The 26,281-nt window shown below is 41.1% G+C and overlaps 1 protein-coding gene across 4 annotated transcripts in view; it reads right to left on the bottom strand.

The window, feature by feature from the left end:
• Nucleotides 1-20,069: 20,069 nt before the first annotated feature.
• IPCEF1 (interaction protein for cytohesin exchange factors 1) overlaps nt 20,070-26,281 on the bottom strand; it is a 170,432-nt gene continuing 164,220 nt past the window's right edge. For all 4 annotated transcript variants that reach the window (XM_020287278.2, XM_020287279.2, XM_076002851.1 and 1 more), the window contains one exon: nt 20,070-25,358. In XM_020287278.2, coding sequence (XP_020142867.1) covers nt 25,155-25,358 — 204 coding nt within the window. In that variant the 3' untranslated portion in view covers nt 20,070-25,154. The remainder of the gene's footprint in view (nt 25,359-26,281) is intronic.

Here is a 26,281-nt window from a genome sequence, read left to right as displayed (position 1 = left end):
CCACCATAGTGACGACACATGTAGCTTTTCTTTTGCGGTGGTCCAAGACATTAGGCTTTGAGATAAGCCGACATTATTGCCTAAGAACCTGGACTGCCAGAGACTTCCAAAAGAGAAGAGGTCCCATTTACAAAGTGACTTTGGATAAAATGGCCACTTAGGTGTTTCTTTTTTTCTTTTTTTTTTTTTTTCGAGACAGAGTCTCACTTTGCTGCCCAGGCTAGAGTGAATGCCATGGCATCAGCCTAGCTCACAACAACCTCAAACTCCTGGGGTCAAGCAATCCTTCTGCCTCAGCCTCCCGAGTAGCTGGGACTACAGGCATGCGCCACCATGCCCGGCTAATTTTTTCTATATATATTAGTTGGCCAATTAATTTCTTTCTATTTATACTAGGGACAGGGTGTCACTTTTGCTCCAGCTGATTTCCTACTCCTGACCTTGAGCAATCTGCCCGCCTCGGCCTCCCAGAGAGCTAGAATTACAGGCGTGAGCCACCGTGCCCGGCCTCATGTAGGTGTTTCTGAATGCTAGTCCTCATTTGCCTACTCTTTGAGGGTTTGGGGTTTGTTTTTTTGGGTTTTGGGGGGAGGTTTCTTTGGTTTGAGTTTTTTATGATTATTTATTTGTTGCATTCAAGATTTTTTACTTCTTCCTGAAATGTCTGTCATCACACAATGCATTCTCCTTAGAATAAGAACAACCAGGCCAGTGTAGGAGGTCAGCACCGCCAACTGAGACACATTTGTACTCATGGCTTGACATCTGGGTGGGCCACCTACATTCCCCGGTTCACTAAATAATAGCTCTCTTTTCTCCATCATTTTGACTTAGACCCAGTAAGAACTTAATCTCCAATATCCTGACTCGCTCAGGAAACCCATAGCTGATTCTCTGCAGGTGGTAAACCTGATTCCTAATGCCTGTTTCTGCCTCTGCAGGGGTCCATTCAGAAAACAGGAAAATGACAAGGGCTTCTGTTACTCTCTTTGGCTGGTAGACAACTTGTTCTCATCTGCCCCCAGGTTCACCCAGTGCTCTGACTCGGTAGGGAGTTGTTACTGATCACTGCTGTAAAACTTAAAACTCATTTGCTTTATGGAAATTCACGGCTCTTATTTCTCAAACGAATAGAGGAAACCAATAGGCCTTCTACCCAGCTGGGTACTTGCCATGCATGCTACTGCATCTATATAAATTAGGTTCAAATAACAGATTACTTTCAGAATTTATAAACTCAATATTGCAAGTAGTAATCTGATAAATGTCCTCAGGATCCCCTTGCTACCTGGGAATCAGTCACGTAACTTCTACATGGGTTGGGGAAAAATAACAGTAAGTAAAACTTATTTTGGGGGGAAAAATAACAGTAAGTAAAACTTATGTTTACCTGGCAAGCTGCCCGATGATTTGTCTTGTTAATAAACTTCATCCATTTATTGGAGGAACAAAATGAAGTTCATCCTAATTACATTGTTCACTTTCATTTTCATGATATGTATCATAAAAATATGGGAATCTCTTTGAAAGTCTCATCTTTCTCATAAAAAGGCTGAAATATCCAGTTGGAAATTAAGAGATCAGTTTGGTCACTGTTTTCTTATTGACCCTGAGGACAGTTGAAGTGATCATGCTGATTGTTCTCTAACTAACTGATTTCTCACTTACAGACAGCTGGAAACTGAGTGAATTAAGACATCAGGAGGAAAAAGGCTACCTCATACCTCACTCAGAGATGAGGGAGAGGAGAGGGGGATCCATAAATATTAATTGCCAGGTAATAGCTATGCTATTTCTGACGTAAATTTAAAATCTAGAAGTGTTTCTTCTAGCTCTGTTTTTGCATAGTGCACACAGACCTTTGTGAAAAACAGGAAATAAGTGGTAGGTTAGATCTATAAACACAAGTCAATTTGACTCTATTATGTCCAAAGAGATTAGGAATTTTGACCTATATCTGTATTTTATAGTATTTTGAAATATACAAACTTCATGTCAACATTACATAATATTGAAGACTTCCACATACAAACATAATCTGAGTTTTAGTGCTCACTGCTAGAAAAAAATCTATAATGTAAAAACTAAAATGTCAATAATACTTTTAGATGTGTATTTTATTTCTCATAAGAACATTTACATGCATTCACAAAATAGTTCTATATATATTCTTGAAACACGTCTATTTAGTTCCAGGTCTGATCAACATATGACTTCCCAGGCTTTTGAGAATAGCTCTGCAACCTCTCAAGATTCAGAAGACCCCTGTGATTTTTTCAAATGGCTGGTTTGGTTGAATTTTCTCTTATCAATCAGGTGCTTTACATATTAAGCGCAATTCAAAAGAACCACCAGCCCCCAATACATGCATGGGCACATGCACACACATTCATAATGAAATGGGCCCTTGGGAATTATCTGGGAACTGCAATCAAAATAGGAGGCAATCAATAAAATAAAATTTACCAAAGGCTTACCTCCTTAATTATAAGTACAGAATCAATAAAGTATTTGCTTTTGTACTCTAGAAGTAAACTTAAAATGAAAACTAGAATATGCTTTCAACTATACCTTCTCTATTACATTAAAATCACTACATTATCATTACATTATCTCTGCTCAAACCATCAACTGCACTGTAAAGTTTGAATTGTCATAAATGCTACATCAATAAAATTCAATACTACCATTTATAATTTAATACTTGTACCATAATAATTTCTGTGATGAGCACAGCTACATAAATATTGGAATATAAACTTTCATTAATTTAATGGGAATTAAGTTAAACATTAATTTGTATATATTCCCCTTATACCAATTAAATATCTACATAAAATTAATATCATCATATGAAAATAGATATGCCATTATGTAGAAATATTTCTACTAGTATAAATGGAATATATAAAGGGAATATATATATATATACCAATGTAAATGGGAATTTATATTGACCCATAAAGTCCCATTAGTTTAATGAGAATGAAAGAAGAAATGCCAGGCTCCACTAAGTCATCCTTCCCTTGGCAATATATTCCTGAACTTTTCACCTACTTAAATTAAAATTCTGAAAACTTAAAACAATGAGTGATCTTGCTGTTTTCATTTTGTTATATGAAAAAAAAAGAAACCATTTTGCAAGTGGCGCTTTATAAAAAGAAATTTAAAAATCTACTCTGTCAAATGTAGCAAATAGGTTAAAAAAATGTCTAAACATTAGGTGCTCTGCCACTTGTCATTAAATTTTTTGTAACATTAATGACACATTTTTGCTATCCAAAGATAATTTCTACTAGAAAAGAAAAGATGTGCTGCATGTTTTAAATTGCACTTGAAATTCAGGTAACTAATAACACTTAGTTTTAAAAGATATTTATAATGTTTCAGTGGGAGAAAAATCAAAATATTGTAAAGAATCTGTTTGATTAAATGAGATTACTTTATGGTTGATTAAGTTCAAATATTTTAAAACTCATTCCTGCCCACAAACTACTTCTCTCCCCTACAATAGAAGTGGCAACTGAATTGCTTCTTCTTTATTTTATAGCTTTAAGTCAAACCTAACATAAGCAATCCGCCCTTCCACCTGATGGTCTCTTTCTAGTGGCTTGTACTCCTTGGTCTGAGAGCAGAATTGATCATTTCCATGGAATTGTTGGGGTGAAATGAAAGCTAGAGTCCTGCTTCTCTTCACATACATTCCATTTCTATGGCAGGGTTACATTTTAATTTACAGTAAGTAGTGAAAATACCTAAAGAACACAGAAAAACGCCAACTGGTAGCATTAAAAATAAAGTCTAGAATAGTTCCTGTTTTACAGATTTTGTATCCAAGTAAATGAAAACTAGTATCTTTCATAACGTAGTACGAAATCCACAGACTTAACAATATGCACAACATGCTTCCTGTGTGTTTTTTTGGGATCTTTCTCCATATCTGCCTTTCAAAAATATGTGCCTGGGAATCTGTATTTCGCCTCTTTACCCCTGCAGCCAGGAAAATAGAGACAAATTCATGTATTGTTTGCCATGGTGATGCACAAAAATGAAGGTTTGAAAATATACAATATTGTTTTCATTTTAATGGCCTGGAAGTTTTCTTTAATGTTTTGGTTTTCCCTTTTCATTAGTGTGTTAGTTACATCATAGTGTCTTTTTACTGTTGAAAAATAAATATCTTCTCTTGCAGTTGCAACTATGCTATTATTTCATACTTTATGCGCATTTCCAGGTAGGACAAGGATGATCAGATGTAGCTTTCAAAAGAACTCCCTGCCAAATCACAATGGTATCATGTGCAGATCAAAATGTTGACTTATGCAGCAAACAGTGAGCACATCACTAAATTATTTTTACATTATTACTGTTTGACTGTTTATTATAGTTGTATATAAAAAATACAAACTTTTGCATTGTATTACTCTTGATGTGCCAGAATACATAAACATCTTGGGCTGTATTGTGATTTTCTTGCATGTAATATATGATTATATATATGACTAATAAAAAAACCCTAATAGTGATACAAATCCAGATTTTTCTGTTGTCTTTCTCATTCCCACATAAAAACTGACATGTTTTAAAAGAGTATCCTCTAAGTAAATATTGCAATGTAGACAAAGAGCCTAAGAATTAGACTAACAGATGATTTTGATACTGAATAAACACTTCAAAATGAGTGAAAGTAGACTTTTTTCTTCATGCATTATTTCTATTTTTAGAACCAAAGTGTCTCTAAACCTTAACAACCATGACTCCTTAAGGTAGATTTCCAACCAAATCATACAGAGAAAAAGAAAAAGAATCCACTATAGAGTCCTCAGTTGAAAATATAGGTAGCTAAGTTCATTGCTTGTCTACTTTTTAATAATAAATATGCTATTGCTATTTCAAGCAGTGAAATTCTTTGCAAGAAACAGAGTTTGATATGGTGAAATTTAGAACATACTCATAAGTTGTTAGGTATGATTTTTTTTGAATGTGGAAATAGTCTCAACATGAAAATACTTTATGGTAAGGAAAAAACTATTTCATAATAACATTGGATAACTTTAGATGGCCTAGTAAAAAGAGAGTTATTAACATGGACCTTTTGAATAGAAAAACCTATGTTCTGATATGTAAAAATCGACTCTCGACATAGCATTACCAGATGCAGTTTCCTGATACACAGTTTTAATCTTCTTCTGCTGCTCAATTGGACAATTAAAGTCCAGTCCCTTCCCATGCTATTCAGTGGCCTTTATACTTTATGGGAACACACCACACCATATTAATTTATTCTGCTATTAATAAGCAAAAATCCTGGTTGTTTCCAGTCTTAGGTAATCATAAATGATGCCACTGTGTACACACACCTTGTGGTGCACATGTACATGCATTCCTCGTGGGTACACACTTAGGAATAGAATTGTTTGCAAATAATACCAAATGTTCTTCTAAATTGACTTTACCAGTTTACCCTCCCTCCAGCAGTATGTGAGAAAGTTCCAGTACTATTCTCCAGGTCAATATTTGACACTGTCAGTTTTTAATAATTTTAGGCATCTTGGTGGTCTGTAGTGATATCTAATTATGGGTATAATTGGCATTTTTCTGGTAGTAATTGTGCTGAGTGTTTTATCATATACTAATTAACATTTAGAAATTCTCTTTTATAAAGTGTTTATATAAACGTTTTCATATTTGTTATTGAGTTGTAGGTTATATCTATTGACTGTAGTTCTTTATATTTTCTGAATAGATGTCCTTCATTGGATATACAATCATGTGTCACTTAACAATAGGTATGTTCTGAGAAATGTGTCCTTATGTGATTTTGTGTGAACATCATAGAATGTGCTTACACTAACCTAGCTAGTAGAGCCTACACTATACCTAGGCTATATGTTACAGCCTATTGCTCCCAGGCTACAAATCTGTACAGCATGGTGCTATACTGAAGGCAACTGTAACACCATGGTAAGTATTTATGTATCTGAACATATCTCAACATAGAAGGTACAGTAAAAATATGGTTTTATAATTTTATATGACCACTGTCCTATATGTGGTCAGTCATTGACTGAAACATTGTGTTGTGTATGATTGCATATACTAGAAGTATCTTTTCCCACTCTATCATTTGTTTTTACTCTCTTAAAGGTATATTTGGATGAATGGAAGTTATGGGTTTTAATATAGTCTAATTTTCAATGATAGTGGCTTTTATGTCCTGCTCAAGAGACATCTTTGCCTCCTACAAAGAAAGATATTCTCCTATTTTTTCTTCTAGAAGCTTTTACCTTTCACAGTCTATAATCCCTATGAAAATTGTTCACACGTATGATGTGAAGTAAGCATGATGTTCACTGTAGATCCCACATGGACATTCAATTGAACCAGTACCTTTTTCACTTCATTGTCATGTACCTACACTATAATTCAGGTAACCCTGTGGGGGGGGGGGAGAGGTCTGTTCTGTTTAATGTGTTTCATTGATCTATTAATTCTGTTTTAGATAATCTAACCTTACAATGAATCTTAACTATCTAGTAGCATAAATCCACTAAGTACTTTGTCTTCAAGATTGACTTTGCTATTCTTGGCCCTTTAGATTTTCATACAAATTTTAGAATTAGCTTGTTATTTTCTATAGAAATGGTCAAAGGGATTTTGATTAACATTAAAGTGTTGCCTGCTAGGATTGGCCCATAGTTTGGTTAACTGAGGCATAGGGTTTGAAAGCTGCACAATGGAAGAAGCATTAAGTTTGGCTGAAGCCAAATTTTAAACAACCTTGAATGTTGTTTAAAGAGTATACACTTTATTCGGCGTACAATGGAGAGCCATCAAGTAATCTTTAAGTAGGGAAGTCAGATGATTAGATTTGTATTTTTGCAAGATCACCAAGAGGCAGCATCCATGCCCTACTCCAGCCACCTAAATTCCCATCTTCCTTCCCTAAATTTAGAGTTATGTTCATACCTAGGTGCTGGGAAATGAGTTATTCCTTCTGGAGCCCCAAAGCAGAGGAGGAGTTGTTTCATACCTAGTGTTGAGGGGAGAGACCTTCTGTGCAATACGGTAAATGCGGCCGGCAAGGTACTTCTTTCTGATGCACCAACATCGAATGCAAGCCTTGGTTTGGGAGGCAGGAGAGTGCTACCCTCGCTGAACTGGTTTATGTCCACAGGGAAGGCATGATTCTTTGGGATGTAGCAGCAGATACAATGGCTCTGGCGCTGTGCCTGAATCACCCACCCTGCACCCCACATCACCCTCCCCTTTTCTCCAATTCCCAGGCCGAGACAGGGAACATACTCGGCACTGAAAGTGCTACAGACACAATACACCCAGAAGCCACACTGTGTACAATAAAACACACAAAAAACAACAACTTGTTAGAAGATATTCAACCATGACTCAGACTCCTCGCCCTCAAACTTCTGACCCAGATAGCAGGAGCGATCAGGACAACCTGCAAAAGTACACATAGTTCTCCCTCAGAAACCAGCTAGCTGAGCAGCTTGCTTTAGAATTCATATGCATTTTTAGGACAAGATTCAAAGAAAACCACTATTTGTGAAGGGAAAATGAGAAGAGTAGTTAACTGAATTATCAAAAAATAGGTGACACGAACTATCTATTTAAATCAGATTTCACGTTGGGAAGACAAGGAATCAGAGTCCTTCTTTAATTCCTACCCACCTCTTACGGGTCGTAGGACTCCCAGGGGCAGCCTTGTGGCCAACTGAGACATGGACCATTTCTCTAGGTCGAGTCTATAGTCCATACCTTGACAAAGCGCTTGTTGTTTTTTTCCCCTATACATGTCATGGAGTTCACTGGAGATGTGTTTTGCAAAAGCAAACTAGGTCAGAATAACTAGAAGTATTGAGAACAGGTATCTTCTCTTTTTCCCTTTTAAGTCTGTATTCCCATCCTAAAGAATACTGATAAGGCTTAACCTCTGTCTAGATCTGGGGGAAACAGTTCTTATTTTAATTTTTGTCTTTTTCCTAGTGATAGGCTCCATGGCCAGCTTGAAAAGGTTGTAAAAGGCTTGGACCAGCCACAGTGCCCGACTCCTCTGGGCTTTATTTCCAGGTGTGCAGAAGCTCTCAGCTTTGGCAGGGAGACACAGAGGCTCCCAAGAAGGGAGGCAGTCGAAGTGAGTGAGGTCCATTCAACACTTTCTGAGCATACCCTGCTACTTGCAGCACCGGTTTCCCATTGAAACTAGACATGTGTTTTCTGAGAGTAATACCAAAGCAAGTACACTAAAAACATCAAGACGAGGAGAGAAAGTTGAAAGCATTTGATATTTAATATTCCTTAAAGAAACATCATAGAAAAACTCACAACCTCACTGGGATTGTCCCTTTTTGTGGTGTGCATTTTCGCTACTTTGATTTACACATAGAAGGGTAAGAAAGGGCAGGGAGTCGCTATCTTTTGAGTGTTTAGGACCCAGAAAGACATAGTTCAGCTCTGCTCATCTGGAAAGCCTGAGACGTCACATCCCAGAGAGGCCTGCTTGATCACGTGGAAAAAAACAGCTGAATGAATGTGTTGGGTCCTGGCTGTCTCAAAAGGGTGAGAAGCCACTGCACACAGATCACATGCAAGCCTCTGCCAGTGCCACAGCTGTCCCTAGTGCTGCTTTCCTGGGCTACCACGTCTCCATCTCTCCATCACCGTCTCCTGCCCTTCCACTTCCTGACTGCACCACAACTTCATCCTGAGGCTAAATATTTCATATGAAGAACACTCTGCTGAGGTAGAAGGAGAGAAAGAGAAATGAGAGAAACCCCTATGGGAATTTGTGACATTGGGCCATCCTTGACTTTTATAGTCAAATGATGGTATCAAATTTCAGCTGAATAATCTAGACACAGATGTCAGATATTGCCAAGGGATTCTGCAAGCTGAGCTCATCTGAATCTCTCATACCCACCTTACACTCCCTCTCTAGGATGGCTGGGGACCTCACGTCCCACCTTGTTCCTCATTCCCTCGGCCCTGTTCCTGAGCTCTCTTTGCCCAGTGGCTCAGCATCCCCACAGACAGCGCCTAAGACATTCTAAAGCTCAGGCACAGTGCACATGTGCAGCTCCTTGGTTCACATTCACAGGGAGCGCAAAGGAAACTGGCAGCTGCTCTCTGTGATCCACCCATAGGATGTGGGTCTATGTGGATCCACCCATAGGATGTGGAGGAAGCTTAGAAGGGATTCCAATCTGTGAGTCACAATGGAGGGGTAAAAAAGTGAGGCAAGCAGAGTAATAGGTAGCTGCCCCCAAAAGCCCCCTGTACTACTTGGGGATATAAAGTGCCTTTGAAGGACACTCACCTTTTAATATTTTTAATAATCATAAAAAATATTTATAATGATATTGTGAACATTCACCAAACACAAGCACATTCTTTTTACCAAGTTCTTTGTAATTATTATCTCATTTAATCTTCACAACAACTTTATCAGGAAGTAACTAGTGTCCCATTTTACAGATGAGGAAACCAAGACTGAGTGGTTATACGGATGAGGAAACCAAGACTGAGTGGTTATAATGGGCTATCCACAGTAACCCAGCTAACATATCTAAACTATACTCTTAACCTCCACATTATACTACTGCCTTCAAAAATTGTTCCCCAAGCATATAGGTGACATACTGATGAAACATAAATAGAAGTCCATGATTAGAAAAATGAAGCTAGAGGTGGGCTTATCAGAATATTACAGCTATGCACAATGACAAAGAGAAATGATAAGATAGGGATATATTTATTATTTTAAAACATATTTCTTACCTCCAAATATGCTTGCTCTCTGTGGAATGCCTTGTACGAGATTAACAAATTATTTTATGATTAAACAAAGAGATAAACATTTATGTTCTCAGTTATATAAATATTTTTCTATCATTTAGACAGAATAAACCGGAATCTATTAGCAAGTACTCCCTACCAGGGGCCACACTGGGGGCTATCAGAAAGTCAAAACAGAAGATTCTGGAGATGTTTGCAATCTTACTCCAATTATCCTACAGAACAAAATGAAAGTGTATGCTCCTTACACGTAGAACAAAGGAATGGTACCGATTCAGTCATAAGTCAAATACTGTAAGTTTCATGTGCCATGCGAGCTCAGAAAGAAAAAAACATTTCAACCACGATTAGCCTTGGAAAATTAACAGGTAAGATAAAAGAAGTAAGTATGAAATCAGGATTGGTGGAGAGGATAAGAAGGACACAAGAGGAACAGGGATTCCAGGAGCCAGACACGGGAGAACGAAGAACTCTGGAGACCCAGCACTCAGGCCTGAGACCCACCTCTCCCTTGTAGGGTCCTCACATTCACGAAGAATATTCAGTGTTCATTCGTTTCCAGCTGCCATCAGACATAATGCTAAGCGCAAAAAATAGAGAGACAAAAAAACCTAGTCTTCTCCTTCACAGAGTTCTGAGCCCAGCAAGGAAACAAAGACAATTAAGCCAGTAGTAATTAAAATTCTGAGCTTTCTGCGTCACACTGACCAGGTGTAACCCCTCACCTAGTCTACTTGCCAACAAGCCACTCCCTGAGCTTGTTTCTGCTACTGCAAAATCACAAAAAATTGATAGGAGGATTAAATTGGACAGCATATAGAAAGGTTTCAGAAGAAACAGTTATAAGGTTTTTGATAATGCTAATATTTTTAATGCCTTTGCTGAGAAGCGATTCTCATCCCAGATATTCATTAGAATCACCTGATTGCTTTCAATGAAAAATGCAGTGCCTGGGCCCTGCTGCAGATGAACTATACCAGCTAAGTGTCTGGAAGTGGGGCTTAGTCATCAGGATGTTTTAAAATTCCCCAGGTGAGTGTCACCTGCGTGCTGTCTGGGTTGAGCGTGTGGAAGGCATGAGGAGGGCTGTGTGTGAGTTTGGAGCGGGGGAGGCAGTCAAGTGGGGCCTCCTGGAATTCATGACGCCTGACTCATGCAGCTGGTACAAGAATCTGGCAGGAAAGGTGGGAAGGGGATGAGAGGTGTACCAAGCATCCGAAAGACTGGGGTGAGCCGTCAGGAGCAGGGTTATGGTCCTCCCTTGTGTGATTTATAAATGGTTCCCCTTTTATGGTGCATCTCAAACTCTCTGAGTTCTCCCCTGAGAACCTCTTGCCTTTAAAATTTCTTTGAACATAGAGCACATTACAAACCAGAAAATACACTGAGAGGAGCAGCTACAGTGCCCCAAAGATGGTGCAATCAACAGCAGTGGCCCTTGGGGGGTCCCATGTCACCGGCATGTCAGAAATGTCCCCCTGAAGTGTGGGCTCTGGGAGCAACACTCCTGTTAGTTTACAACTGTCCTTAAGGAGAGAAAGGGCGTCACTGCGGCTGCAGCTGAGTCTAACACACAGCCACGAACTGGTGGCTGGCTAATACATTTCCAGAGAAGCAATCAGAGTGAAAGACACTCACACCCTGAGCAAGTGTGGGCAGCCACTTAAATCAGTCCGTAAAGTCCAGATAGCTAGAAATTTGATCACATGCTTTCCGTCTTCTCCACTGCATATGAAACAGAAGACATGATCTGCAGACCAAAATGCCTGGGGGAGAAAAAAAAAAGGGTATCAATCCCACTGCCCACAGTTTAAATTTCCCAGTGATGTTATCTGTTGGCAAAAATCACACTTGGATCGACTAACCCGAAAGCAGTTAAGGAAGCAACTGTGCTGACTGCAGTAAGTAAAACTAGCACAGAGCGCCTGAAACATTGATATGCAAGTCACTCCCAGGCTATGAGTCAGTTTTCTTCTCAAGGCAATTAGCAATTACCAGCATTTATGCTGGGAATGGAGTCAGGCAAACAGACAGACACTGACAGTCTGTCATTATCACAACAAAAGAACCAGAGCTTTTATCCTCCGCAGAGGAAGTCAGACTTTAAGAACTCTTCAACTCTCAAGCGCACACACTCCCCAGGCCTAGGATTTATTTCATCATCAACCTTAAAAATAATGTAAGAGTTTTAGCCATTTATTTTTGAGAAGCTGCTTGCGGATGGGGCTCTCAGGAATCACGTGCAGCCCCGGAAAGTCCAAGGAGGCTACGGAACACACATGCACGAGGCTGACCCAGCCGGTCCACACGCACCACCCTGTTGACTGCCTCCCAGGAGGGGGCCCCTTTCCCCAGACTTCCTGCGGACTGCGGCCCTTGGCCACACCCCAACTAGATCCAACTAGATCCCCAACTAGACTATATTTGCATGTAGTCAAATCAACTAGATAATTATTTGTCAGTATTAGAGCCAGAGCCAGACTGGAGTCCACACCCCCCAGTCATCTATTCATAGTTAAGGTTTGGTTCTCTCAAACTGGAATCAGATCCACCTCCAATTCTATCTGGATGCACGATTTGAGGCAAAGCATGTGAGTACTCTGAGCCTTAGTTTACTTTTCTCATTTATCAAAAGGGGAAAGCTTACTTCGCATAAAAGAGATGAGGTATACACAGTACACTTCCTCACACACGGTACATGGACGACAAGTATTAACGTTGTAAATCACCTGCTGCTTAGCCTAGTCTTTACTGGCCGGTAAGTAAGTGTTCCATTGGTTAGTCCTTTTCCTAAGTCTGAGTGATATATTCCCCAGATCTGTCATGTCTAAAAGTCCAGATCTTTCCGTTAATTCCCTCTCGAATTATTCCCTCTTGGAGGCCTTGATTGTGAGTAGGGGGCGGAATTCTCGGCATCCCTGTGGTCTGAAGTTTGAAGCCTTACAAAGCTTTCCCAGCCCACGAGCCTCAGTTGCTGCCTAGCTTTGTGTCTCTCATGACCAAGATTTATACAAGGACTCCTGTGTAGACCTGTGGCACCTGGAACACTCTAGATTTCTCCTTCCCAGGGTGCTCAGGCACATAAAAGGTGGAAAAGAAGCAAATAGCCCAGCTCTCTCTCACTCTGGACCTGTGATCTGTCCCTTCCGACCTTTGGCCCTGCCTGCAGGACTTGGACTTCCAGCCTTACTGTCCATGGGCTCTGCTACTCTTCTCACTCTTGAGCCCAGCCTCATGTGAGCTTCCCCCAATTTCATCGCATAGCTATGACATATCTGAACCCCAAGTGTGGGCCAGTTCTATCTCACAGTTCTCCTAGGAACTGTACCAATCGGTGACTGTGTTGAGCTTCCTGAACATGCTCTACCAAGAGTAGAGGAATTCCAGCCAAACTAATAGAGTCTCATTGCTAACATATCAAAAAGACATGGTCTCTAACATAGACATACATATATGCACATGAACACACAGGTATAATACATGTTCAATAAAAGGTAGTTAATATTATTTTGAGCACTTTTCTGCAGGAAGCAAAACTGCTTATGTTTCTGTTAACACACCTTGTATTTTTCTGAGTTCACACCTCTGTCCCATTGTATCCCAGACTGGCATACCCTGTCCCTCTCTCACACTTGCTCCAGCTATATCAATACCTCGAAATCCAGTTCAAAATTCACCTCCTCCATGAAGCCCTCCTTGACCACTCCAACACACACTCCTCCCTTCTTCATCTGCATTTATTAAAATTGTTATCCATGACAAAATTTGATAATAAATATATCATTTTTCAAGACAGGAGAGGTAGATAGTAAGTAAAGATTAACAAGACCATAGAGTGAATATAAGATTATAAACTGCCTTCTCTTGTATAAGCTATTGGGAAGAGGAGTTTGGAGACAAATAGATAGCTGCTATGGTTTGAATGTTCGTCCCCTCCAAAAATCGTGTTACAATGTAGTTGCCATTGTAATAGTGTTAACAGGTAACATGTTTAAGAGGTGATTTAGCCATGAGGGCTCCACCCTCAAGGGCAGGATTAATGATTTCTTAAAAGGGTGAGTTTAGTCCCCTTTTGTGTCTTGGCCTTTCTAACTCTTCCCTAGGATGATGCAGCAAGAAGGCCCTCAGCAGGTGCTGGCACCTTAACATTGGCCTTGCTAGCCTCCAGAACTGACAGCCAATAACGCTCTGTTCATCGTAAAGTACCCAGTATGTGGTATTTTCTTATAGCAGCACAAAACAAACTAAGACAATGGGATTTTCTTTTAAGAGGTAAGTGAATTGCAGTAGAGTCTGGGAGGGCCTGATAACTCACTAGTCAACACTTATCAGCTGTTTCTTTTCCTAGCAGCAGCAAAGCATTAATAGAATCTGAGTGTTTAGAAAAGGTAGAGTTAAGCCTTTCCCACAAAAATAAGCATGTCATATCAATGCTTGTATCAGTTAGCTATTCCCACAATAATGCTGTGTAACAAACATGACAAAAATTTCAATACTATGCATGTATTCACAAATCTGCACATAGACAGGGATTCGGTCCACCAGTTTGGGCTGAGTTGAGCAGCTCTGCTTCTTGCTGCAGGTGGCTCGGCTACAGCAGCTCTGCTTCGTGGTGTCTCATCCTACTTGGAGCTGCAGCATAGCGAGTAAGAGGAAGGACATACATGAGTCCTCTTAAAGCCTAAGCTCTGAACTAGCATAGTCTCACTGTCATAGGTCAAAGCAAGTCACCTGACCAAGCCCAAAGCCAAGGTGCTGAGAAGTACACTCTGCTCATAGTGGGGCCATGCAACAGGCTGGATGCAAGAAAAGGGGAAGGATTGGGACTTATAATTCAGTCTACCACATGTATAGAAGGCACATGTCCTGAGAGTAGAGAACAGGGTAACGTGGGGACAAGTAAAAGTTGGGCAACCAGGGTTTTACTAAGCTCTGCCACAGTGTGACTTTGGGGGAGTCATTTTAATGCCTATCTCTAAAATAAAGGTGTTGGACTGAATAAACCTTATGGTGCCTTTCGATTCTCACAACTAATATTTAATCTCAGATATGTCTTATTAATCTAATATTCCCACTTGGATAACCCATGGGCCATTCAAAATCATCATTCTAATAGCAATTATTTATTAAACACTATCTCCGTGTGTGTGTGTGTGTGTGTGTGTGTGTGATTATTTACTTTTTTCTAACAATCCAATAGGCATCTTTTTTTTTTTTTTTTTTTGAGACAGAGTCTCGCTTTCTTGCCTAGGCTAGAGTGAGTGCCATGGCGTCAGCCTAGCTCACAGCAACCTCAAACTCCTGGGCTCAAGCGATCCTCCTGCCTCAGCCTCCCGAGTAGCTGGGACTACAGGCACAAGCCACCATGCCCGGCTGATTTTTATATGTATATATTAGTTGGCCAATTAATTTCTTTCTATTTTTATGGTAGAGACGGGGTCTCGCTCAGGCTGGTTTTGAACTCCTGACCTTGAGCAATCCGCCCGCCTCGGCCTCCCAGAGTGCTAGGATTACAGGCGTGAGCCACCGCGCCCGGCCCCAATAGGCATCTTGATGAAGAAAAATCTTAGGCACAGAAAAGTTAAGTGGTTTCTCAAGATCACACAGCATTAAAGTGGTAGAGCCAGGATTTGAATTAGGCAGGCTGACTTCACAGCCTGTTATCCTAATAATGACATGTGCTACCTCTCTAGTGAACAGCAAGATGCTCTAAACCAAATTCTTCATTTTCTGAAAATTTCCTTTTTCTCCTCTGTTTACTTTCTCAATTAATCAGGTGACTCCACTTACCCTGTTTATAGACCAGAATACTAGCAGCGATCTTGACTTCTTGTTCTTTCCATATCCTAACTGCCCCAGGTTTTATGGCTTTCATGTCTTTGAGGTCTTTTAAATCCATTTTCTCCTGTCCACCACACTGCCTCTACTGTATGTTAGGTCACCATCATCTCTGTTAGATGATTGCAAATCCCTTATAACTACATTCTCTGTGTCCGGCTCTCTGCCCATTTGATCTGTTCATTCAGCAGCCAAATCTTTTTAACATATAAATGTCAACATGCTAGCTCCTCGCTTCCAACCTTTCAGTGGCTCCCAGTTTGGCTCCTGGATGAATCCAGATTCCGTCACATGATTGATCATGGTTTTTATAATTTGGTCCCTGATTAACGTCACAACCTACCCAGCAACAAAATCATTTCTCATTTCTCCAATGTGCCATGCTCTTCCCACTTCCAAGCCTCGTACACTCCTATGTCCTGCTACTCACTAGCCAATTCCTCCTGTTTTTTCTGTTTAAATGTAGATGCCATCTCCTCTGAGAAGTATTCCCTGATGTTGTGTCCTGCCTGTGTTCCCCTTCTGTGTCCCCAAAGCACCCCAGGCTTTCGCCTATCATCACACTTAACATTCTAAATTAAAATTCCCCTTTCCAATTAATTATGCCCACACTAGATGCTAAGCTCCTTGAAAACAGGAGTAGCACAGTGTGCAGAATACTTCACCAAAAACATGACTCAGGGATTTCCACTTCTAGAAAGATGGAGTAGATATACTTTTCCCTATTCTTCCCACAAAATACAACCAAAAATTGAAAATAGAAAAAAAATATCAATAAAATAAAAAGATAGTTCTCTGATAAGATCAATAAAATTAACACACTTCTAGCAACACCAAAAAAAAAAAAAAGGGGGAGAGAGAGAGAGAGAGAGAGAAGACACAAATTACCACTTACCAATACATAATCAGGAATGAAACAGGGGTTGTTAGTATAGACCCCACAGACATCAAAGAGATAAGGAAATGTTATAAACAACTCAATGAAAATAAATTTGTTAACCTAGGTGAAATGGACCAATTCTCCAAAAATCATAAACTTCAGCTGGGCACAGTAGCTCACAACTGTAATCCCAACGTTTTGGGAGTTGAGACCAGCCTGGGCAGCATAGCAAGACATTATGGTCCCTTCCTCCACGGTCTGCCCAGGCAGTCCTGTCCAGAGTGGGAGGTACACCATAAACCTAAGATTCTGAGGCCTAAATGACCCTTTGCTTTATGACACTAGGTTCTCAAAAGCAGCTTTTTTATGCTTTGTCTTTAAATGCAGGTATTGTTAAAACCTGCTCCAGTTATTAAGACATCTCTTCTTCATTAAATGTGGCTACCACTGTTTCCAAGTTTCTAAGGAAAGCAGCATGGTAGACCCATCTCCCAGGACTCTTGCCAGGGCGTTGACTCCGGGCCATAGAAGGGGATGGCATATTAGGCCTATGTCAGTAATCTCACCCTTATCTAGCTTGATATTCCATCCTTGCGTCCCTTGCTCCGGCCCCTTCTGGATCTACTCCCAGGCGTTCTGTCCTGGTTCCTGTCAGCTGGCCAGCGGTTCTGCAGCGGCTCCATGGGTGAGTGCCTTCCTCCTTTACCAACAGGCCCTGCCCAGTCGGGTGACGCTGAGTTCGACCCTAATGACAAGTCCGGTGGCCAGGAGGGGACGCGGGGAGCAAGCCTGACAAGGGAAGCATTGTCGTATACAGTGACTGCCTCATGGGAAGCCTCCAAATGGTTTTCAAGCACGGGGGCTTAGAGCCTCCTGTCTCCCAACAAGGAGCATGCGCCGCTCTCATAGGCTCAGAAGTTGCAGTCGAACCCGGGGATTCCAGTTTCTCAAGAGTATTTACCCACACGTGCCCATCCCAAGCCACAGGGTCTTGCTCCTTTCCGGTCAGGATCCCGACTTTGGTATTGGAGACTGGCCAAGGTCAAGAATTTCATCTTCTTTGAAGTTCTGCTGCTCTTACAACCTAAGAGATTTTCACCTCTTTCTGCCCTCTGAGTCCGGAAGCTTAGTGTCTCTTTAAATGCTGCCGAAGAGCCTCTTTTACACTTGCTGTACATGGTTAATAGAACCGAGGCTGGTACTCTCTTAGTGCATCAGTGGCACTCAGCTGCCACCGTCGCCCAGGTCTCTGCCCTGGCCGATGCACCTGCTCCCTCCTGCGACGCATCTCAGCCCACTGCGGGTGAAGGTCTCCACAATCGCAGGCCGCGAGTGGGGCTGTCCTCACTGCACCCGGCCGGCGCCACAGGCAGGAGCAGCCACCTCCCGAGGGTCTGTGTCCATTTCCAGCACTCACTGCCTTAGGTCAGAGCAAACCCTGAGACTGGAGCCAGGGGAGAGTGATTTATTGAAGAAATGCTTTCAGAAGGGAGTGAGGGAAGTGACACAGGACAAGGGGGGAAGCTAAGCAAGCATGGGACCTGAGCTGCAGACTAGATTCAGCCTGGTCCCTGGGGAAGCTCTGGAGCATGAATTGCACCACAGACTCGGTTCATTTAGAGGCAAGGGGGGCAGACTTTGGTACCACATCAGTCAGCCATTGCTTGAGGGCACCATGACTGGGGAGGGTGAGCTTAGCTTCCGTGCCCAGGTGGCTCTCCTTTAGCTGAGGGCAATTTTCTGCAAAAGGGACTATTAGCTGTGAAAACCCACAGCAGCTGGGGAATGAGAGCTCCGGCCAGGTGAAGGGATGTGAGCCCGGCATCAACGGTTTCTACAACGGTAACTCTTGGCACTAGGATAATAACTTGCTAAATGTCCAGACGCCCTGTTTGCCTGGGAATTTTATCCATTCCCTACACCCTGGCTCTGCATGGAACTGCCGAGACATGCTCGGCAGGAGACCCCAGGCATGGCCCAGTGTTTACGACTTCCCAAATACATGACTGGCAAAACTAGCAGACTAGCATCAAGGAATTACCTATAAACACAGGATTGTTTGTATTAAAAGAAATATAATGCTCGGATTGTGATTTACGCAGGTCAGGACCTCTGGAAATTCTGTACTTATGAGTATATTTCGACATCAACACTCACTCGGAAAAGCCCCTCCACTTCCACTGGGAAAGAAGCTGTGGTCTTGGCCAAGACCATCTATGAGCCTGACATGGCCCCAAGCATGTCATAAACCTAAGATTCTGAGGCCTACATTACCCTTTGCTATATGATACTTAATTCCCAAAAGTGACGTTTTCATGCTTTGTCTTTCAATGCCAGCATTGCAAAAACTTGCTCCAGTTATTAAAATATTGTCCCTGTTGCACCTATGTACACGTGATTTTTTTAAAAGCTTGGCATTTCATGTTTTTCTCCTCATAAAGATGGAATGATCTTTTCCTATGGCAAACATATCTTGATGAAATCAAATTCAAGTCACATGGTATGAAAAAGGATTTTCATGCTTGTAGTTATACTTGGAAATCCTGGAATTGCTGGGAGATATCGGTGGTTCATGGGAAATGAGCAGGATAGAAGATTGGTGGCAAGCAGGATCATGTCCACGTCCTAGTCACTGGAATGTGTATAGGTGCCAAAGGGGCATGAAGGCTGCAAGTCAACTGCCCTGACAGTGGAAAGGTGACACTGGACTGTACAGGTGGGCCCATGTCAATCACAAGGGTCCTTAAAGGAGCCAGCCCAGGAGGCTGTGCCCAGAGAGGGAAGACGCTGCTGGTCGGGAGGTGGAGGGAGGGGCTGGGAGGCAAACAGTGTGCCCAGCTCTAGAAGCCAGAAAGAGCAGAGAAAGGGATCCTCCCCGGGGCCTCTGCAGGAATGCATTCTTCCAGAACTGTGAGATAAATTTGTTTAACATGCTAAACTTGTGGCAATTTGTTACAGGAGCAATAGAAAATTGATACAAGATTGTTCTAGAAATCAGGAACATCCTGTACCTTATGCCTTTTGCTAATACCTTTGTTTTAAATTAATTTTTACCACTTCTACTCGGGAGCCTAGAAATATGTGGTGGTGGCAAGAGGGAGATCACAGAGGGTGGGGCTCAGCATGAGAAGTGAGAACTGGGAGAGAGGGTGGGGAAAAATGAAAACTTTTGTGTGTACACAACAATCAGGCAGGTGTGAGTCAAGTTCAAATGCAGGTTAACTCCTCTGATCGGTGCATTCAAAAGACAGGCAATTTATTAGGATATTTCAGTATATTCTTTGTTCATTTTCAAATAAATATTTTATGCATTTTGAGGAACTTTTGTGTCATAGGTTGTAACTCTTATAAAATCTGCAAATTTTAAAATTTCTCTGAACAAAACATGGCTGCCTAGTAATGGTACTACAGGTCAAATTGTGTGGTCCGATGGCAATTTTTGAAAAATCTAAATATCATTGTACCAGTAAGCCTGTAAACTGTGAACCACTGGAGAAGGCCACGTCAGTTATTGATGAAAATACATTCCCCAATATAGTTAGATTTTTTTATTTAAAAACAAAAACGGGTCTAGTCATGACTACCACCAGAGGGCACTATAACCTTTGCTGAAGATCAAAAAGCAGCCATTAAACACTTCCCAGGCAGAGGTTTTTTTTTTTTTTTCTGTGAAGAAGCAACACTGCAAAGCAGAAAATGAACACCAGTAGTATATGTCAATTTTTTTCCACGTCATTTTACTAGATATATATTTTTATTATTTTTATTTTTATCTTAGAAGTCGACTTCAACAAACACAAAGCAGGAGGAATGAGCCATGCCTCTTTTCTCAGTTTAGTCAAAGGGGTAGTTGACAAAGAATGAAAGCACAGCAAAATGTAAAGGTATCATTTCCACATTGACATCTTGCCCCCGAACACCATGCAGTGTGAAACGTCACAACCCCGTCATGCAAGAACATTAACACATATGGCGATTTAAAATCCTGGTGTTTATTACAGGGTGTTTAATGTCTCTATGGGGCATGCTTCCCCTTTGGACTAAAAGTAAAGGAATATGAATACAGAGCAGTTAAGTCTCCTCACGGCAAGAGAAATGTAAAAACACTTTTTAATTTAGAATCCATTTTTAATGTTTTCTGTGTGGTACTACGGTTGTACTGGAAGGAGTATAGAAACACGTGCGGAACAAGGCAGGGAGTTTGCTTCCTGTCTCACAGCACAGACGAACATGTGGCTACTCTACATCTCGGTCAAGCAGACAGGCAGTTTTCCCTGAGGGGAGGACTTACCCCCATCCCCAGTCTGTTTCAAGCAGGCTGCAAAAATCCTAGTATCAGGGGCTTTTATTGTTAATTATGTATCACAAACCCCAGGCAGTGCAGTCACACCTCCTGGTTCTGGGGCTTGATTTCTCTTGTGAGATAAATGTGCTAAAAATTAAAAGACCTCAATCGAACATCATATTCTATTAGACTGAAGGAGAAATGTCCTAAAACTTCATTTGGGTATGGCAGCTTTTCAGTATAAAGTGACTTTTGGATAGGCATCTTCTATACCTAAATTACTCACTGAATCGTCTGTGTGGCTATATCAAAATATTGGTATGTCGTCATTCTCACGAAGAGGTATGTGCCCTTCAATTTAAATATGGCTTGAAGTTGTATAGCATTGCTCCTCAAAAGACTTGAAAAATATGTTTTCTTTTCATCTGCTTCATCTCGGTGACATGGTTTGTGATTTGAAGGCTACCTGATAAAGTCATCATAATGGCATGGGAAGAAATTGGGAGAGAAAAGTCAAGGGAATAAACCTAATCACTAAGTTGGGTCTCTGACATCTGACATCACACGCCTTAAAAGGAAAACAAAATAAACACTCTCCATTTCTTTAAACATACTCTTTCGTCCAAGGGATCTCACAGCACCTAACAAATAGTATAATTTACAGAAGGAAATAGAGGAAGCACGGAGCAGCTAGTTTAAACTCCAGTTCACAGACAGCCCACCAGCTGCGGGACCGTTAGTAAGAGACTGTACTCAAAGAATAGAGGCTCCCTCAGGGTTCAAATGGATGACTTAGCAAAAAAGCCACCACACCAGCTGTGCGCTGAGCCCCATGTGGTGGGGCACACACTCCACGTCAAACTGCGTGTTTCCCTACCAGGCTCTGCTCTGACGGCAACTTCCAAGGTAGCAGGCAAGACCGGGGCTGAGTCCCGAGACTCAGGCTTCAGTTCGGGCTTCACCACTCGGGCTCTGGGCCAGGCACTTCACTGTATTGAAAATCCACCATCGCCCCACAAAGACCATGGGGCAGAAAGAGGGGCCGAGGTAGGGCCCTGAAACACACCAACTTGCAAACTACAGTGTAAAATATAAGGCATGGGTTTCACATGGAAATCGGACTCCAAACACAGTCTTTCTTAGGCTTTCTGGCACTTTGTAATCCTATACTTTGGAATTCTTTCTAGGCCTTCGAGCCTACTCTGAGATTTGAGCTGCTGTGGAAAAACTATGGATTCTTAAAAGCAACAGATGACTTTCAAATGCAGAACTGATCATCTGCCACAGTGTGTATTTGTAACATATCAACCAGTGAGGGGCTGGTAGCAGGCTCCAGTTTGGGACTGCAGGCTGAGGACAGAGAGAAGAGGTCCTTTCCACAGCCGCAGAGAGGAGTCTTCTCTAGACTCTAATCCTTAACAGGTTCCACAGCTTTGGATTTACTTATGCTCACAGACTATCCACTTCCTGAGTAGCCATGTTTCTGTGTCCTTCCACAGACCCTAGGGCTATAGGACTGAGTAGAGGAGTCTCCCCTTAAACCCCTGGAAACTACCCTAAATTCACTTCAGAGGTGACAAGCAAGCAATAAACTAGAAGTCATCCAGTTTTCCCAATATCCTTTAGACCAGAAAGGTAACTTGAGGTCAAGAGAGGCCAGCCCATGCCCTCCTACATTGATGTCACTCTTCCTCTTACTCCTCCTCTCTGTCCCCCTTCCTTCCTCTTATGGCCACAGCTGAGGTCGAGAACTCCCAAATGCAGCCCCCTACTTCCTAGCACAGCCTGGTCCAGAGCAGAGGCATTTACAGAGGGGAAAACCAAAATGGGCAAGCAGCTTGGGTCCAGAGGGCAGGGTGCAAAATTGTGCAGTTTAGTTTAACTTTCATTTTGAGAGACTGCAAAATAAACCTTAATGATCAAAGCAGGAGCTTCTAGACTAACTTTCTTGAAGTGTCTTTGAAAAATAACTTAAAGGCTTGGTTAGGTAGTCTCATGGTTCTTTTTTGCCTTTAAGTCTGAATGGTACTAAAGGAGTTCATAACAAAAGGTCAGTTAAAATGGGTATTCATGAAAAGCCAAAGGAAAGCAGTCAAATGTATTCACATGCCCTGGTCAAAAGTTTTTGGAGCTGTTTGATGTAGGACAAACTGTTTGGAAGTCTACAGGTTGATGTCACAAACCAAAGAAAAATAGATGGAAGAGCACTCTGCATTGTGCTGTTATTTCCACCGTTATCATTTCTCCTTCCCTCAACACTGTTCATCCTAAACAATCATCTGTGAATCCTAAACAATCAACCTTTTCATAGTGGCTAATCATGGGAAGGAGCAATGGTAATTTCCAGAGAAAGGAGGTTAAAGCACTGTCCTCTCAAATCAAAACATCAGGGACCACTCTGCAGACTGGAATGTGACTACCTCAGGTGCTTCCAAGCTTCCCTTGGTGTAGTACCTAAATGTCTGCTGGGCCAAATGGACTCATACGGCCTTTTAACTTAGAGAAGCTTCTAGTATTACAACTTACTTCCTGTCCCCCCTCCCCCTCCATAATGCTAAGATTGTTTTTTGTTTACAGAGTGTTAGGACTTCTTAGTAAAGCTTGGGGAAATATTCAACAACTATTTCCACTTAGTTTGCAGATACAATTCGGAGGTTATTTCCATTTGAATGTCAAGCCACATTTTGAAGCTATAAAATAAAATGTGTCATATCAACGATTTGTTGGGGGCAGACAGGGTCAGAGCAGGTTCTTGGTGGGCTGTGGTTATTCTCATGGTGAGAAATATTCATGGTGATTAAGTGAAACTTTCATATCTTTCCACTATGGAATTTCTTTAACACCCCCAAATTGCTATTAATCTTTAGTAAAAGATGACATTAGTCATATTTCATTTGGTCTAAGGTTTATAGGCATAAATGGCATAAAGCTTAAAGTTTATTTAATAGAAGGAATAACCTAAAAATCCTTTTCTGGTTAAGAGAGTAACTTACCAATGATAGAGAAATCTAAGAACTCTGGGAGAGTTGGGTGTGGGAGGAGGTGGAAGAAGAAAATGAAAAATTATAAATACCTGCCCCAATATTTTCCCCACAAGATTTCCTGAGCATTCTTCATACATTATAGTGCAACATAATAGCTCCAATGAACCAACGGTATTTCTATTCTTCTCAAGCAGAAAGTATATACTTCAAGTATATACTGAGCAAAACATATAATAGTATATCATCTTTTAAAAGACTAGTAATTTGAACATCTATAAATATATTTAAATAACAAACATTATAGATAGCTATTCACATAGCACACAAAGTGAGTGACACATAAACATACAAAAATAAAACAATCATGTTTTAACTCTTTTGTTGTTTTTGTTTTTTGAGGTTTTTGTTTTGTGGTTTTGGGGTTGTTTTTTTTTTAGTAAAGATATTAAAACAACTTAGATGCCAAAATCATCTTGTCAATATTGACCCCAGGGAAGCCTAGATGTAAATTCAAACTGTAATTAGGCACCACAGCCGAGGACAGAAGCAGCAAACATTCCTTACTAGACTTAACTATCTCCTATAGCTGTGTAGGGAAGCTGGGAGGCAGCAGCAGTCTCCACCTGTGAGGAGATAGATTCCTCTAGCTGTTGTGAGGAAAAGAAACATTAATCAGATCCCCCAACCTGGTTAAAGTGTGAAAATGCCAAGCTGTCCTCCGCGTGAGTGGAATATAGAACATGCTTCCTCCTTCGGCTCCCACGTACCACTGTCTATGAAGTATTTCTGGACAAGTGGAAAAGGCACCACCCTTCCGTACCAAAGGCAAGGAATATTTGTTCCACGATATCACATTGTCCTGCTCCAGTTGCTGCCTTAGAAAACATTCCTCCACTCAAAAAATGATTTGGGGTGTTCAGCCAGCCACCCAACCAGGTGGAACATGTACATTCTTCTTTCAGAAAACAAAATGTTTCTATGAATAATTATCCCTGGTAAAATTTGATTTTTGTCCACAGATTATTGTAATTCTCATGAGTGCAAGGAACAGGAGATATATTTCTTACATCCCACCTAGAGCCTAGCATCGCTGTGCGCTCCCAGTAGGAAGACAAAAAATGTCTGTCTAATTGAATTCAATCATTCCACTGTCAACAGATGTGTTACAATTGGAATGAGGAGTCCTGCTGTATTTGATGACTGTCTTCATCTAAGTCTCATCTTTAGAGATGGAGTTGATGCTTGAGAGACTGGGTTTCATTTTTCCTTTGAAGGAAAAAATGTAATTTCTTGCAACATCTTGAAGAGGTGCTTGTGGTAAAATATAAGAGGAGAGAATCCTGGGTTTTTCTCAAATAGAGTGTTCAACACAGGCTGAAGACGGTGGCTTCTTGAGTTCCTGGGGGGTGTCCTCGGGCACAGGCGTGGCCCGCTGCTGCTGATAGATGTCCTGGATCAGCAGGGTGTTCATGACTTTCCACTCTCTGTACTTCCTGGCTGTCAGCTTCGGATCATCCAGCAACTGGTTAATCATGGCCAGATCGTGTTCTTTACACTGTCCAAGGAGAAAAAGATGAGGAGAAGGGAGACACTGTGAGTACCTTAATTTCAATAAACCATCTTCAACCACCATTTTACATTTATCATAAAATTATCAAAGCATTTTTGCACATCAATATTCTAATCCCTACACCAAGCCTAAGAGATATGGCAGGACATCCATTTGCATATGCTAGCCACAAAAAAGTTTGGTATCCTACTGGAGAGTTAGTGGAAGAACTAGACATATAGCCAGGGTCTTCTACATTGCTCTTCTGTGATCAATGCATTATTCCACCCCACTGTAACAATTCTATCTTGGTGTGAACATTATTCCTCATACAACTTATAACTGTATATATAAGCATTTCTCTGACCATCCAAAATTCACTGAGTAAAATTGGTACATAATGCTTGAGCTAAGATATAAGACAATATGAAGTATATATTTTTATTTTTACTTATTAAATTATCTTAATTTTTTTAATAAACCACATGTATGCAACACATGTATAGAGAGTATACAAGATATCTCTTTCAAAGAAGAGACTTCTAAACTTCTATCAAAACAGAATGCATTCCAATAATGTTAATAGAGTAAACAATCTATTTCACCTTGCCTCCCCTGTAACCAATGACACACTTAAAACTGTTGGCTATTCCTCCTTCTTGAATACTTTCATGGTGCTGCCTCTGTGACATGTTCTCCTGATGGTTCTCATCCCACAAGGGCCACTTATTCTCAGTCTCTTTTGCTGGTCCCTTCTTGTCACTCAACCTCTTCATGCTAGAGTGTCCCAGAACTCCAGCCTTTATCCTCATCTCTATCTATATTCATGCTCTTGGTAATCTCATGCAATCTCTCCCACTCTCCCTACATGCTGATGGTCCCAAATTTATATCTCCCCTTACCTGTCCCCTGGACCCATGCTTGTTTGT

This window comes from Microcebus murinus, chromosome 5 (assembly GCF_040939455.1).
Source record: "Microcebus murinus isolate Inina chromosome 5, M.murinus_Inina_mat1.0, whole genome shotgun sequence".
NCBI lineage: Eukaryota > Metazoa > Chordata > Mammalia > Primates > Cheirogaleidae > Microcebus > Microcebus murinus.
Note: the sequence above shows the minus strand (reverse complement) of the source record. Positions and strands in the feature narration are given on the sequence as shown.